The sequence below is a fragment of the Eubalaena glacialis genome, chromosome 1 (assembly GCF_028564815.1).
Source record: "Eubalaena glacialis isolate mEubGla1 chromosome 1, mEubGla1.1.hap2.+ XY, whole genome shotgun sequence".
NCBI classification, from domain to species: domain Eukaryota; kingdom Metazoa; phylum Chordata; class Mammalia; order Artiodactyla; family Balaenidae; genus Eubalaena; species Eubalaena glacialis.
Genome location: NC_083716.1, coordinates 231427100 through 231444611, shown reverse-complemented (window position 1 = coordinate 231444611; position 17512 = coordinate 231427100). Strand labels below are relative to the sequence as shown.

Below are 17512 nucleotides of genomic sequence, written 5' to 3'. Positions count from 1 at the left end.
CTGATCTTGGATTTGGTCATCTGAGGAGGAGAATAAACTCATTTAAGCACACCAGCCATGGAGTAAGGCTGCCCAGGCACAGCACCTGGCTCCACTGTTCACGATCTGTGTGCTTTACCTGAGCCTCTGTTCCCTCCTCGATAGTCAGGACAAGAAAGTCTCTACTCATCCATCTTACGGCACTGTTTGAGGATTGCACTGGATCACGTACATTCAGTGCTTAGCACATAGTAGATATTCAATAAATGGAACTTATTAATATTATATGGAAATGATACTAAATTTTTAGTGCTGTGAGGATTAGGAATAACATATATAAAGCACATGGAAAAGATGTAATCAATGGGCAGGAAGGGGAGACAGAATAGATGCTACCTCACCCATTTCTGAGAAGACACCGGAAAGAAAGGCCCCATAGGCACTTCGCCACTGGGGGGCCAGTTCAGTTGCCGCAGTTGGGAGTCTAGGGAGCACCCCCCAGCACCAGGATTGGGACAACCCCGCCACCATGCGACAGCTGTCTGAAAGTGACGTGACTGTGCCCCTGACTGATGTCCCCCACCGTGGACCATCACTTCAGCCCACCAGGCCACACCCAGCTGCCCACTATCCACCCTGCCCACAATTCCAGACAGCCAAGCATCCCATTCCCACCACCCCTGGCCTGGCCTTGGCACTGTCCTACTTTCCTCCCACGTGTTCTGACTTCTTTCTGGGGGAGGCGAAAAACATGTAAGCGTTATCTCTATTTCATGACACCATTACACGCACTTTCGAGCAGAAAGCAGCCAGTAGTGGTTACTTTCATACTTCATGTTACTCTAAATGTATCCCAATAAGGGAAAAGAGTGAATTTCAAACAGAAATTAATAGTATAATCAAGCATAATCGTTTAAGATCCTTTCTGCGTAAATATCAAAAGCAAAAACTATTATATTCACATCATGAAGGTTACAGTTAAACAGCAATGCTGAATCTTCTGATAATAACAGCCCCCCAAACATTTTGATGTTAGGCAGGTCCTTCATTATCTTATCCCATCTTCAACAGTCCTTCAAGGTCTAGTTTCTCTACTCGGATTACAACATATTCTAAATATAAACAAGGAAGGAAAACTCTTAGAAAATGTCTTAATATTAAAAAATAAAACAGGACTTCCCTGGTGGTCCAGTGTTAAGACTCCGTGCTGCCAATGCAGGGGGCATGGGTTCGATCCCTTGTCGGGGAACTAAGATCCCGCATGCCATGCCACGCGGCCAAGAAAGCAATAAAATAAAATAAAATAATTAAAAATAAATAAATAAGTAAGTAAAAATAAAACAGATCTGAACCTCCTTTTAAAACTCTGAACTCTGTAACACTAGTATAGGTGACTACCCCTTTCCCAGCACAATACATTTCAGGATATCAGTGTATCTTATGTAACAGAGATTATGGAAGAAAATGTTGAGGTTTTGGAGGAAAGGAAGGAATTCTTAGAAGAGAGCTGAAATTTCCACCAGGGTAACTTCATTTACGACTCATTATATTTTACAATGAAAATATTCAGTTTTATTTTGTATTATAAGTTGGTTTACAAAATACCCCCATCTAGGACTCCCAAACCCTGGGGCTCTTTTGCTTGATAGATGCCAGGTTGCAAAACACAAAGTACCCATCCTGACTATGGTTCCAGCTGCTTTGATCCAAAACATAGCCAATCGTGGGTTTAGCTCCCCCTGGAGGTGGTGCATGAACTTAACACACATAAACTACATTCAAGTTGAAAGGGATCCTAGGGTTTATCTAGTTAAAAACTTTCCTTTTACAAATGTGGAAATTAAGGCTTAGAGGGGATAAGGGTGTGACTGCCCAAGGCTCATGGTGGGGAGTAGCTAAGCCAAGAACAGAACCCAGGTCTCTGGCCTCAAGCTGATTTAAACATCCACACTGCCTATACACAAGTGGAGATGGAAAAACAACACCCCCGCCCCCATCCCAAGCTTCCAGCCTTTCAGAGTCTCGTGAGATATTTTATCTGTACAATTTTAATATCAAATGGTCAAATCCTTGGCCTGGACGCTTAGAATCGGGTTGCAAGACAATGCAGACGCTGGGTCCACCAAGACCTACACAATCCGACTTGGGGCCCAGCCTGTTTTCCCCTGCTCCCTGGGTGCCTCACCTACGTGGCCAGACTTGGGGTCACAGTCATAGGGAATCTGGGAACATAAGGAAAAATCTGTTTCTCTGCAGGCCAAAATGTGACAGAGGAGAGATTTTCTTCCTCAGTGGGCCTGTTCCTGAGTCACTACCAAGATGAATATGTTTATTTGCTAGTCGTGATCATCCTTCCCCCTTCTGGACCTCAGCATTCCCCAGGAAGGTTCTACGTGGCAGCCTTACCTTAGTGAGCTCACTGCAAGCCCAGGGCTGGCCCTCGGTGTGACTTTCTGGTATACTGTGACATGGGATCCACCTTTCAGGGGTGTGCTTATATTAGCCAAGCTCCCAGAGGCTGCCTCTTTACCCTGAGAAATATAACCATCCACCCACGAGACCTTCAGATGCTCATCCCTGGAGGCTCCATGGCTTGGTCAACACGGAATCAGAGCAAGGGCAGGCAGCCAGACGGCCCTGATTGCTGGTGGCATTAAGTTTGATAAGTGGAAACTTCCATCCTTGGGTGTGGGCTAGCACCACGGGCTCTCCCAGGCTCAGGCCCCCGTCCACCCAGAATCCCTACACCTTCTGTGTCTCTCATGTGTCTTTATGCTTCCAGGGCAGACCCAATTCTGCAGAGTCCAGTCTAGCCATAGTCTGGGGCGTTATTTACAAATAGCAGAGGGGAAGCAACCTAAATGTCTATCAGTAAGGATCTAGTTTAAAAAATTATGATTTGTCCATATAATAACAACTTAGGGCACTTTTCTAAACTGAAGATTTATATGTACTGACATAAAAGAGTATCTAAAATATGTTGTGAAGTAGGAAAAAAACCCGACAGAGAACAATATATAATATGCTACCATGTGCTTTTTAAAAGGGTATGTGTACATGTATATATGCTCACACATCACACACACATTTACATGTGCATAGACTCTCTCTGGAAGGACATACGAGACACTGGTAATATAATTGCTGCTGGAGATGAGAATTAGAGGAATGAGGACCAAGAATGAGAGGGAGGGACTTCCCTGGTGGTCCAGGGGCTAAGACACTGTGCTCCCAATGCAGGGGGCCTGGATTTGATCCCTGGTCAGGGAACTATATCCCACATGCACGCTGCAACTGAGAGTTCGCATGCCGCAACAACTAAAGATCCCGCAAGCTGCAACTAAGACCTGGTGCAGCCAAAATAAATAAATAAATAATAATTAAAAAAAAGAATGGGAGGGAGAATTACTTTTTACTACACATTAAAAGACATTTAATTATTTTCAACCTGGTTATTGTAATGCAAATCGATTTTCTTTTTCAAAAATATAAACAAAAAGGATATAGCACAAAACCCAAATAAGAAGCATTCAGGAGTTAAGACTGATGGGTCAGAAGGGAAGCCATTCCTCCGAAAGGGAACAGCATAAGCAAAGGCCAAGGGGCCCAGAGAGCCCAGCATATGGGACAGCTGCACGCAGTCTACCTGGCTGGGGCTGGTGGCGGAAGCTGGGGCCAGGGCACCATGGCCTGAAATGCCAGCTAAGACTTTGGATCTCATTCTGAAAATGATGGGACATCACTAAGTATCACTGAGCAGGGCAGTGATATGACCAGAGTGCATTTTAGAAAGGCCACGCTCAGCCCGCATGGAAGAGCTACCAATGAAGCAGTGAAAGGGCAGCCATGAAGGGACCCGCCAGAGAATTCTGGAAGCAGAGATGGGTCAGGACGTGGAAGGCCTTGCCCTTTGGATGTGACAACCAAGAGGTTACTGTGAATGAGGCCCGAGATATTTAGGAGGCATGGACAGAGGGGAAATGAGAGATGAAGGGTAGACAGACAAAAGGCCAGTGGCTCCCAGAATTTTGGATGTTGTAAGACCAGCAAAATTTTTAGAAATCAAACAAAACAACAATTAAGAACCAAAAAAAGATTGCTGACTTTTTAATTTGCCAAGTAAGGATAATTTATTAAAATTATCACATTTTAATACCACTATTTTATAAAAGAAGGGACATTTTAAATCTCCCCCAAATAGGAAGGCCTAACCTCTGTTAAAAAATGGTCATTTAAATGGAATGAATTTAGCTTGATGACAAACTCCTCACATCACCCTTACTGTTCCCATTTTATCACAGATTATAAAATCTCAGTAGGATGAATGGTGCTGGTTTGCTGAGTGTGAACTGCTATGTAAACCCTTATTTTCACAAACAGGGAAGGAAAGAGATTGAATAAGAATAGAGTTGAGAGTTTTTGTTTTTTGAAGGATGAGATTGATTTAAGAAAAGTCAATGTACCGAGAGGAAAAACCAATTGAAAGAGACCTTTAGAAATAGCCACTAAATGTAACGTAGTTTCCCAGATTGGATCCTGAAACACCAAAAGGATATTAGTGGAAAAACTGATGAAATACAAATCAAGTCTGTGGTTTAGTTAATATTATTGTAGCAACATTAACTGCTGAGTTTTGATAAAATGTCCCAGGTTATATAAGATGTTAGCATTAGGGGAAGCTGAGTGAAGGGTATAGACAAACTCTCTGTATTATCTTTACAACACTTTTATAAATCTAAAATTATTTATAAATAAAAAGTAAAAAATATATAACAACAACCACACAGAAGAGAAAGGAGGTAAGTGACAACCTGAAATCCTTTGGGTTGGAACTTGGAGCTGGGTGGCAGGTGGCACTGGCCTTGAACAGGAAGGAAACCTCCCTCCCTGGGACCACAGGAAAAAGTGGGACAGGGATACAACTAATTTGCTAATAAATGTGCCCCCAAAAGTTTGAAATAGAAGACTCTTCCTTAATAAAATAATTTAATAACTGAGGGGGCAAAACAGTAAATGAAAGTGGTTTATAAATGAAGGGAAAAATATGTAAATGGAACATATAATATTCGGACTAACAACAGAAATGAATGGTTAATATCACACAGAAAGAAAAAAGCAGCAGCCTTGGATCATATTCCATCTTCGAATAATTCTGCTCTGCAAGGATTCTGAGGGCTGAAATCAGCAACCTAGAAAAGCCTTACTTTAGAGCGCCGGGTAAATTATGGAGGCTATTTTCAAGATTGCGCTAAAATAATGGCAGGACATTGAGAGGCAGAGGAATAGAAAGTGGAAATGAGCAAAACCCGGAGGGGAGCCAGTTGCTCCAAGTAAGGAATCTCGAAGTAAGGAATCAATTTCACAAGACACTGCAGTCGCCGCCATTTCCTATCGAATCCTTCCATTTACTCTCAGGACAAACCCAGGCCCTGGCAGAAGCTTTTAATACATTCCCACTACTATATTTTATTCACTTAAAACTCTCCTTCAGGGATGATCATTTTGTAACATATAGAAATAGTAAATCATCATACTATGCTCCTGGAACTAACAGAGTATTGTTGGTCAATTACACATCAATTAAAAAACAAAAAACCAAAGCAGCAAACAAACAAAAATCCTCCTTCATTTAAAGCATGCATAATCAGCTTCTTAGCAGCAGCTAGTACAAAATCTTAACTTTAATACATTTTTTTAAAGGGCAAAAAAAATACAGTATAATGATATTCATAATACTTGTTTCTGGCCCTCCATTTTAGGGGGGAAAATCAAGTATACATGTTTTTATACTCAAAAGGGGTATATTACGTAATACAGATTATAAACTTAAAATTAATATCTAAAAATCAAGGAATTTTATTGCATTACTGTGAAAAAAATGTTGACTTTTTAGATAATAAGATTATGATTTGAATCATCTTGGGAGATGCTGCAGATTCTTGTATAAATGGATGTTGCCCTGGTGAGACAGGCTGGGACCTGGGACCCCTTGCTGGGAGCTGGGACCCTTTGCTACAGTGCTGCAATGCTTGCACCTGGACACACCTCTCCTTGAGCAACCCAATACAAAGAAACTGTATGGGACTAAAAATAACTGCATGCATGTGCAGCTGGGGCAAATTGCGGATGAAAGATACAAAGAGACCAAAAAAAACCCAACTGCCACTTTTGAAGGGCCTGGAGCAAAACCAGGGTACTGCGCATGCCCCCTGCACACAACACTACCTAAGGGGTGGGCAAAACACCTCAGCCACCCCTCCAGCCCGACCCCTGGACACACCCCTACCCTCACCCCATGTAAGGAACAAGCTTGCCCCCCACTCAGGGAGTGAGCAAACAAGGGAAACTGTTGTTTGTTCTCACTACCCACTACTGCAGCAGGGGCCCCAATAAAGCCTTGACTGAATTTCTTGTCTGGCCTCTAGTCAATTTCTATTGATTGGGGAAGGCCAAGACCTTCTCCCTTGTACCTCTGTACCTTCTACCAAGTCTTTGTACCTTGTCCACACTTCCCTTGTTGAATTGCTCACACTACCTGGTCGGTAACACCAGTACATTACAGCTAAATACTGAGTTAGGGTTCTTCAGTTGCAAGCAACAAACTCCAACTCTGATTAACTTAAGCCAAAAAGGATTAAACGGAAGGATAGTATGTGTGTGTTTAGGACATGACAGGGCTCTAGAATTGAAGGAATAGCTGAAGGGGCAGGAACCAAGGCACCTTCCAGGATCTAGGGAGAGGAATTAATAATAGTTGCATCAAGACCCTAACATTGGCTGAAATCAGCACTAACTGTGTTTTCCATTCCTGTGTCCTTCTGCTGAGGATTCAAAGTGAGAGAGTCTATTTGGTGAGTTTGGGGCATGGGGAAAAACAGGGCACTACAACGAACAGTGCCTCAGAATCACCCATAGTGGGAGATAGGTAATTCAGAAAAGGGCTTTTACTGGAAGAAATGGAAATGGCTGGGGAGTAATCACCTCCTTCCTTCTTCTTTTATGCCATCATGCCTCTGCCTGAGTTTCTTCCTGGACTTGGAATGCCCCTTTGACCTGGAATGCCCCTAGCTAGCCAGACCACCTGATGAACTCCTATTTTCCCCCTCGAACCCCCCAAAAAATAACCCACTTCTGTGAAGCCAGGCAGAGGAAATCACCTTGTACTGTCTTAGTACCTTGTTCACACTTCCCTTGTTCAATGGCTCACACTACATTGTGATGATTTGTACCTGTATGGCTCTCTCCTATTAGACTATAATTTCCTTGAGGCAAGAATAATGTCTTTTCAACTCTGTTGCCTCTGTGCCTAGGACAGTACCTGTCATAAAATAAGTATTCAACAAAAGCTTGCTGAAATAAATGCAAATAATAAACCACTTCTATATTAAAAAAAAAAAAACCTTGAAACAAAATTAAACAACTTTGAGGAAGCACAAGGAAAATCCTATACAGACCCAAAATAATTTGACTGTTACCTTTGCAAACCTGCGTGATGTTTGAGAAAGCCTGGCAATGTCTTCAAGATCCAGATAAGAAAGGATACTCAGGAGCAAATCGTCTGAGAGCCATTCAAGGAAGTCAAATTTACCTTCGCATAAATTGAAGACATAGTCTAATATTCTTGCACCAAATATTAAGGCAATTTGAACTGTAATTCAAAGAAGCCAACAAAACAACACAGTTATCATGTGTAGTCACATAAAAACTATGATCATTATCAGTAAGACAAGCTTTGGGGCATTCTCCCCCTGAGAGTGATGTTAGATTTTGCTGAGTCATTCCTGCTTTCACCAAGCTGCCTTTGAGACCAGTGGCATGTATTTACGAGGCATGTATTTCCAACAGCTGTCCTTGCCCTGAGATCACAATCTTTTAGGTACACTCACTGTTTAACACAGTGATGGACTGCGTCAAATTCCAGTCCAGACGACTGACTTAACCAGTCTCAGTGTCATCCTCATCTTCATCCTCCCAATCTCCATGACTGGGCAAAGATGCTGGTTCATGTCGTTTTTTTTCTACCCCTCCCCCCCTTCCCCAAATTGGTGTGAAACATTAATATCTCTTGATTTTAATTGACTTTCGTTCTCTTATTGTTATACATTGTTTCTCTATGAAACTTTCTTCCTTCTTCTTTACCTTCTTTCATTCCCATCTTTACATAATAAAAAAAAAATAGAAAGAGGCAAAGAAAAAAATAGAGGCATATTTCGTGAAAATTGTGTCAACTTTTGCCTATTGTTTTTCCTATCTTTTCAGTTATTTCCAAAATAGGAAATAGTTCACAAAGAATCAACCAACACTATGATCTACCCAAACGTGTTTAATGTAGGAGAAAACAGGGTTGGGTTTTTGTTTTTTTTTTTTAACCCCAGCTCTCTGAATAACTAAGAAATGGTTAATAAATAATAAAACATGTTTGGAAGGATACATATTCAAATTATAACAGTGATTCAATCCAGGTGGTGGTTTTTACCGTCTTCCTTTTGCTTATCTGTATTTTGTAATCTTTCCGTAATATATTACCATGTAATTTTTTAAAATCTAGGATAAATGGATGAAAGGAAGGAAGGAAAGAAAGAAGGGAGGAAGGCTCCCTCTTTTTATGAGAAAGGAAAATGGGGTTATAACGGAGTATGCATGTGGATTCCAGTGGTCCCAAAGCTGGGGACTTTCTTAGTCTCTTGAAGCTCATTTTTCCACTTCTGCCTCTGAAAGCACCACTATATCTAGCCTTTCCGGAGAACTTCTCTTAGAACAGAGAGAGTGCACTCTCTACAGCGAACTAACTGTCCAAGATTTGGGCACCACCTTCCTTCCCAACCTGGAACACTCCTTCTGGGGCAAGTGGGATGGAGCTGTCAAGAATACCCAGCTCCCTGCAGAAGCAGGCACATCAGTGATCCTAAAGGTAGATGGATCTCCAATCTCAAAATGGATGTAAGGTGTGGGCTATGTTTATGTAAAAGCTCTAATTGTGCTAACTTGGAAGAGCCGCCATATAAGATTTCTCTCCAAAACTGGTTAGTCCAGCTTTCTAGAGGCATTAAGGGTTTTATTTGCTTCTAAATTCCAAGTGCTTCCAATTCAAAGCACTTCTAAAGTCCAAAGGTTTTCTTGGGGGGGAAAATAGCCCTTCAAAAACTCAACCTAAAAGGGTAGATATTATGAAGAACCCTTGACTCACCAGCAGGATAAGGAGAAAAAGCAGTGCTTGTTTATTGGAAAAACAAAACAAAACCCTTAGTACAATAAAATTTCCTTAAAATAATTGTAGATGTTTCAACATTTTAAAATTCCAAGAAAGCATACTCAAAGCATGTTCAGATGTACTTTAGAAAGTCCCTGGCGGTCCACTTAGGACTCTGTGCTTTCACTGCTGAGGGCCCAGGTTCAATCCCTGGCTGGGGAACTAAGATCCCACAAGCCGCGCAGACGGAAAAAAAAAACAAAAGTCTCTACCAATAAAGTCTTTTAAATGTTAAATTTAAAATTATAAAAGGGCACATACACCTAAGTATGTAACATGATAGTTTCAAAGTGTATAGGTATTGGGGTCCTTAGAAAAAATTTTTTTTGCTTGTTTGTGTTTTTTTATGTAACCAACATCTACATCCCTGACCAGGAATGGAACCCGGGGCCGTAGCAGTGAGAGCCCCAAGTCCTAACCGCTGGACCACCAGGGAATTCCCACATCTGTTTCTTTTAAAATAAGGAAAACAGGGACTTCCCTGGTGGCGCAGTGGTTAAGAATCCGCCTGCCAATGCAGGAGACACGGGTTCGATCCCTGGTCTGGGAGGATCCTGCATGCTGCAGAGCGGCTGAGCCCCTACGCCACAACTACTGAGCCCGCGCCTACAGCCTGTGCTCTGTGGCAGGAGAGGCCACCGCAATGAGAGGCACCCGCACCTCGGGGAAGAGTGGCCCCCGCTCGCCACAACTAGAAAGGGCCCACGCGTAGCAACGAAGACTCAAAGCAGTCAAAAATAAATAAATTAAATAAATAAATAGATAGATAAATAAATAAATAAAATAAGGAAAACAGTGTTAAAACAAACTCCATTTTGAAAAGTAAAATCAGCTCCTTCGTGTTGGATTATGTGGCAGCCAGCCTCCAAGAGAGCTCCTGATTCTCTTCTCTTGGATTTGTGCCCTTGTGTGTTCCCAGCCCACATTGAATTAGGGCTGACCTGTGTAACCAGTAGGATATTGCAAAAATACCCCAGGACTAGGTCACAAAAAACTTTGGGGCTTCTGTCTTGCTGTCTTGGATCACTCACTCTGGGAGAAGCCAACTGCCGTGTCCTAACACTACTCTGCAGCACCATGGAGAGGTCCATGGGGAAGGAAATTGAATCAGCCAGGTGTGTGAGCCATCATGGAACTGGATTCTCCAGCTCCAACCAAGCCTTCAGTTGACTGGGGTCCCAGGCAACATCATGCGAGACCCTGGATCAGAACAGCCGGGGTAAGCTGCTCCCAAATTCCTGACCCAACTCTCTGAGTTAATAAACATTTATTATTGTTTTACGCCATTGGGTTTGGGGTAATTTGTTACACAACAATAGACAATAAAGATTTAGGTACCTGCAAGTGTTGTGGTACCACGGTGGAAACCCAGAATGTGGGAATGGCGTTGAAATTGGAAAGTACGTGGAGATTTGAACGAGCTTGAGGAGAGTGTTAGTGAAAGTCTGAAAAGCCTTCAGTAAGTAGTAGAATAAGTAAATAATATCTGTTAATAAAAGCCTGATGGACTCTGAGGAGGCTTTATACGTGAGGGCTTAAAGAAAAGTGAGGAAAATATTATTAAAAAACTGGAGAAAGGTGGAAGAAAACTGGAGGAAAGGGAATCCTTGCTATGTAGTGGCAGAAAGTTTAGCAATATTACTGCCTGCTGTAATATGGAAAGTAGGAAATATTCCTGGTGGGTGTGTGACTTGGCTAAGAAGATTTCCAAGCAGAGTGTTGTTGAACATGTGGCCTGATTTCTTCTTGCTGCTTAAAGTAAAATGTGAGCAGAAAGAGATAAGCTGAAGGAAGGTCTCTTAAAAAGGAGCCAGGATTTGCTGGTTTTGAACCTTCTCTGCCTCTTCGGATGGCAAGCAATGCTGAAGTTAAGAAATGACTCCCAGGCAAAGATCAAATCCAGAGCAGTGTCAGGAAAACATGGTATAAAGATGATGCTGAGAGTATGGCTGGAAAATGCTTTGTTAAGAACCATTCAGTGATATTGTAGCACTTCCAAGAAGCTTAAGGGTATGGTCACTCAGGAGTCAAGGACAGAAACCCAAAGTAAAGAAGGGCTTATCGCGAAAAGATGTGTAGGTGTGGTTTTGTCTAATGGAGTGAACCCCAATAAGAATAATAGACAACACATAAAGTTTTTAAGAGAATTATATCAGCAGAAACACTGACTGCCAGCTTGAACTGAAAGGGTTCAGAGGTAGTACAAAAGGAAAAGATGACTCTGGACCCCCAAACTCCTACAGGCGGGAAGTAGGCTGAGAAAACTACACCTGCAAACATGGGCACCCTTTTGCCAAAAAGGAAGGATGAATCAGAGGATGGAATCAAGAGTCCAGAGGGGAAGCCAAAAGCCGTAAAGAGTCTAGTGATAGGTTTTGAGCTCTAATCAAGAGCTAATAACCTGTGCCCTGCTGGATTTCAGAATTTCTATGGACCAATGACTCCCATGGAGCTATCATTTCCCCACTGTTTCAAGAGCATTGTATACAGTGATTCTCTCATGCCTGTCCCACCGTGATATGTTGGGGGAGAGGGGACAGAAAACCTGCAACTGGCTTCAGATCTAAAGGAACCATCCTTGAGGAGCTGTACTTAAGGCATTACACCTGAGGAGCCCTATCCACATATGGACCCGATTTACACGATGAGATCCTGAAATACTTAAAGATACACTTCAGGAAGAAAGAAATTTACCCAGAAGGAAAGACTAGAATTTCAGAAGCAATGAAGATGAAAGAAATGGTAGTAAACATAGGCAAATATAAACAACTACTACTGTATAAAACATGTTTTAAATAACAAACTTTAGAAGAGGTGTCAAAACAAGGCAAATCAAAACAGCAGTCAACAATTACATATGAGGTAGAGGCTTAGAATGTAAACATTCTAAGGTCCTTATGTTCAAGAGGCAGATAGAAATATTGACATATGTTAGATTTCTATAAGTTAAGTTACAGTAAACTTGCTAAACTTTTAAGGGACACCACCAGAGAGAGAGAGAAGGAGAGAGAGACAGAGAGGAAGGAAGGGAGGAAGGAAGGAAGGAAGGAAGGAAGGCAGGAAGGAAGGGAGGGAGGGAGGGAGGGAGGGAGGGAGGGAGGGAAGAGAGAAAGAAAGGAGAAAAAATATATATATATATAAGGGTAACTCCCAAAATAGTTGGTCTGTAATCACTTGGAGATTGGTTCACAGCTGAACAAAATGGAAAACTCAATTTAAGGTGACTTAACAAATAGAAGTTTATTTTTTTCTCACACAGAGTCTGGCGGTAGACCAGAAAGGCTGTTGCAGAAGTTCCATTGTGTCACTAATGTCCCAGGTCCTTTTATCTTTCTGTTTCACATTCTTAAGATGTGGCTCTCACCCTTCCTGTTTTCAAGGCATCACAACCATGGTCCAGTAAGTAAAAGGGGTAGGACAAGAAACAAAAATGGACATGGAAGCTGAGTCCACCCTTGTCTGAAGGCACCTTTTGGGATGCTCTATGAAACAACTTCATCTTACCCAGCAAAATTGGGTCACATGGCCACATCTGCAAGGTAGGGAGGGAAATGTAGTCTCTGTCTTAAGGGGAAAAAAATGGAATAAAGGAAACACAAAAGAGAAAGGAAGACATGGAAACAAAACAAAAAGCAAAGAAAAAGCATGATAAGATGAAAGCACAAAATAAGATGATAGAAATTATAGACATATTAGTAATCACAGTAAATATAAATGAACTAATCATGCCAGCTAAAAGACACTCAGATAAATAATTCATACATGCTTAAAAAAATGATACAGAAAAGTGAAAGTAATAGAATGGAAAAAGCTAGACCAATACAAACCAAAAGAAAGCTGGTATAATTACAGTAATACCAGACTAAGTATACTTTAAAGCAAAACTCACTATTGGTAATAAGGAGGACCATTACTTATTGATAAAAGGAACAATTCACCAGGAAGATTTAATACTTCTAAAATAGTATGCCCCTAACAAAATACACAGAGCAAACACTGATGGAATTATGATGAAAAAATGATAAATCCTCCATTGCACTGGAAGATTTTATAACACCTATCGATACTTGATATACCAAACAGAAGTGAAGTTATAGAATATTTGAATAACACTATTAATAAGACTTATCAATGGACATTGCTATAGAAAAACAAAGATCAAATATTAATGAGCTATGCGTTCAAATAAAAAAATTGATTACTTCTCCAAATTAGAAGAAAATATAAAGATAAGAGTAAAAATTAATAAAGTAGAAAACAAACATTGTAGATGATCAAGGAAACCAAAAAATTAATTTTTCAAAAGATTAATAAAATGGATAAACTTTCAAGAATAAACAAGAAAAAAGGACAAACGCATAACTCAGTCCTATGAGAAATAAAAAGATTAACTACAACAGGGACTTAGAAAAACATTATACCAATTAACACAAAATCAGACAAATTGGGCAATCCTCCAGAAATATATAATTTACCAATTCTGACTCAAGAAGAAATAGAAAACCTAAGAGACTATAACTAGTAAATAAATTGAATCCACTGTTTGATTTGAAAAAAAAAAAACCTCAAGTAAAACTTCAGGTCCACACTGATTTACAGGTTAGCTTTATAAACTCTCAAAGAACAGACAATCCAGATCTTATACCATTTGTTCCAAAAAACAGAAATAGAAGGAAACTCCCAATTCAAATCATGAGGCTACTCTAACTAGCAATGATGGTAGGCAAAAGGAAAACTGCATACGAAACATCATTTAGGAACACACATGGCAAAAATTATAAATAAAGTATTAGGAAATTGAATCTATCAACACATTTAAAAAAATAAATTGTGAGCAGTAGAGTTAATCCTGGGATCCAAGGATGGAATAACTTCAGAAGATATATTAATATTATTCACCATGTTGGAATATTACTCAGCCATAAAAAGGAACGAAATTGGGTCATTTGCAGAGATGTGGATGGACCTAGAGTCTGTCATACAGTGAAGTAAGCCAGAAAGAAAAAAACAAACATCGTCTATTAACGCATATATGTGGAATCTAGAAAAATGGTACAGACGAACTTATTTGTAGGTCAGGAATAGAGACGCAGATGTAGAGAACAGACATGTGGACACGGAGGGGAAGGGGAGGGTGGGACAAATTGGGAGATTAGGTTTGACATAAATACACTACCATGTGTAAAATAGATAGCTAGTGGGAACCTGCTGTACAGCACAGAGAGCTCAGCTTGGTGCCCTGTGACGACCTAGATGGGTGGGATGGCGGGGTGAGGGAAGTCCAAGAGGGAGGGGATATAGGTATACATATAGCTGATTCACTTCATTGTACAGCAGAAACTAACACAACATTGTAAAGCAATTATACTCCAATTAAAAAAAAATCATTTGACTATGTAAGGAGTTTTACACACTTTTTGAAAATTAAATATTTTCTTTAAATGGAAAAAAAAACAAATAACAGGAAAGAATGATCATCTCAAAAATGTAGAAAAATTATTTCGGGGACTTCCCTGGTGGTGCAGTGGTTAAGAATCCGCCTGCCAATGCAGGGGACATGGGTTCGAGCCCTGGTCCCAGAGATCCCACATGCCGTGGAGCAACTAAGCCCGTGCACTACAACTACTGAGTCTGCGCTCTAGAGCCCACAAGCCGCAACTACTGAGTCCCCAAGCCACGACTACTGAAGCCCCCGTGCCTAGAGACCGTGCTCCGCAACAACAGAAGCCACCGCAATGAGAAGCCCGCACACCGCAACAAAGAGTAGCCCCGGCTCACCACAACTAGAGAAAGCCCGCATGCAGCAACGAAGACCCAATGCCGCCAAAAATAAATAAATAAAAATAAATAAATTTTTAAAAAATTATTTCATATAGTTCTAACATCTATTTATGAAGAAAAACTCCTAGAAAACTATAATAAAAGGGAATGTCTTTAACCTGATAAACCTGACACAGGCTAGTTACCAAAAACCTAATAATAGTACCAATGATAATAACAACACATGGATTTGTTTAGTATTCAATATTTGCCATGTACTGCTCTAATTTGTATATATACAGTGTGTGTATTATACATACATATCGTCATTCGATCCTCACAATAACTCTATGAGATAGGTACTATTATGATTTCCCTCTTATAAAGACAAAGATGAGGAACAGAGAGTTTAAGTGGCTTGCTCAAAGTCACATAGTGAGAACTAGTGTTGAACCAAGCAGTTTTCTCCATAGTGCACCTCCTAATCGTGATTTTATGTGGCCTTTAATGTCAAGTATAAGACTAGAATGTCTACTCTCACCATTTCTATTCAACATTGTTTTGGAGGTGGAAAAAAAAAAAAAAGAAGACACAAAAATGTATCAGGGTTAGAAGGCAAGGAAAAACTGCCATTACTGCAACTGCAGATGATCTAAATATCAACGTACAAAAGTCAAGAAATTTTACTGAAAAATGATGCTGATCAACCTAAATGGGAAAAGAATTTGAAAAAGGATACTTGTATATGTATAACTGAATCATTTTACTGTACACCTGAAACTAATACAACATTGTTAATCAACTATACTCCAATATAAAATAAAAAGTTTTTAAAAAATTAAAAAATAAAGCAGTGTAATGTTGGTGTAAGACAATCAACCAACAGAACTAAATATTCCTGGAAATGATAGATGTACATTGGAACTTGCAATATGTAAGGATGGGATTACAAAACAGTGTAGGGTAACTAAACTATCCTATAAATGGTGCTGGGAATACTGACAGACCATACAGGAAAAAAAATTATAACATTTCATCTCATCATAACCAAAAACAAACTTGAGATAAGTTAAAGACCAAATATGGCAAACAAGTCATAAAATATTTAGAATTAAACATAGGAGTACATCCTTATGAAATCAGGGTAGGGAAAGATTTCTTAAACAAAACACAAAAGTGCAAGCCATATATTAAAAGACTGACAAATTTGAATGCCATTGTAAAATTGTAAACTTCTATATGGGTAAAAACTCATAAACAAGGTAAAAAGATAAACCCAAAACTTGGTGAAATATCTGTAGCACATATAACCAAACCAAAGAATTGGTACTCAAAATAGGAAAAAGTTTCTACAATCAACACAAAGAAGATAAACAACCAAATACAAGAAATAGACAAAGAAGATGAATTAGCAATTCTCAGAAGGAAATTGGTCAATAAATATAAGAAAGGGTATTCGACCTCATTACTAATCAGGGAATTTACACACCCAGTTTGGCAAAAAATAACATGTTATCTTTGATTACAGTAAATGTTGGTGAGAATGTGGGAAAACAGCATCTCTCTCATAAAATGCCAATGGGAATATAAATTGATTTAACTCATTTGGAGAGTAGACTGTCAATACCTAGTAAACTTGAAGAGGCACATATCCTACAACTCAACAAACATCGCTACATGCCTGATTTAGAGAAATGCTCACACACTGCACAAGGATAAGTGAAGATTTTTTATTGCAAAAAAGTGGAAACCACCTAACTACCCTCAGTAGGGGAGATGACTGAACTATGGTTTGTAATATAGAATACCATAAGCCATTGAAATGAATGAACTAGATATACATATATCAACATGGATAAATCTCAAAAACAGTGTTCAGGGCTTCCCTGGTGGCGCAGCGGTTGAGAATCTGCCTGCCAATGCAGGGGACACGGGTTCGAGCCCTGGTCTGGGAAGATCCCACTTGCCGTGGAGCAACTAGGCCCGTGAGCCACAATTACTGAGCCTGCGCGTCTGGAGCCTGTGCTCCGCAACAAGAGAGGCCGCGATAGTGAGAGGCCCGCGCACCGCGATGGAGAGTGGCCCCCACTTGCCGCAACTACAGAAAGCCCTCGCACAGAAACAAAGACCCAAAACAGTCATAAATAAATAAATAATTTAAAAAAAAACAGTGTTCAATGATAAAACAAACTTGAAAAACAATACAGTATACCATTTACGTAAAATTTTAAATATATAAAAGTAATATATATTATTATTATTTTTTCTGGGGGTGGGAACACCTGTGTTGATTTGCGGCACGGAAGCAGCAGGAGGGCTCCAGTGTGGCGGTGGAGGGAGGGGGCCGAGGGCAGCTGGATTTCGGGGTGCGAGCAGATTCCTGGGTCAGCAGCCCAGACCCGGGAACAGTGGAAGGGCTGTCTTCCAAAAGGCTGCCCTTGAAGTGAGTGAAATGTGGTATGCAGAGATGCCAGGGGAAAGGGGTTCTGTGCTGGCGCTTGGGGCTCTAGGGGCTGCGGATGC

General features: G+C 40.5%; 1 protein-coding gene across 1 annotated transcript in view; it reads right to left on the bottom strand.

Annotated features, from left to right (window-relative positions):
- The window catches only part of FBXO36 (F-box protein 36), a 101086-nt gene that overhangs the window by 12855 nt on the left and 70719 nt on the right, over nt 1–17512 (bottom strand). The window contains exon 3 of the mRNA XM_061188179.1: nt 7455–7627. Coding sequence (XP_061044162.1) covers nt 7455–7627 — 173 coding nt within the window. The remainder of the gene's footprint in view (nt 1–7454; nt 7628–17512) is intronic.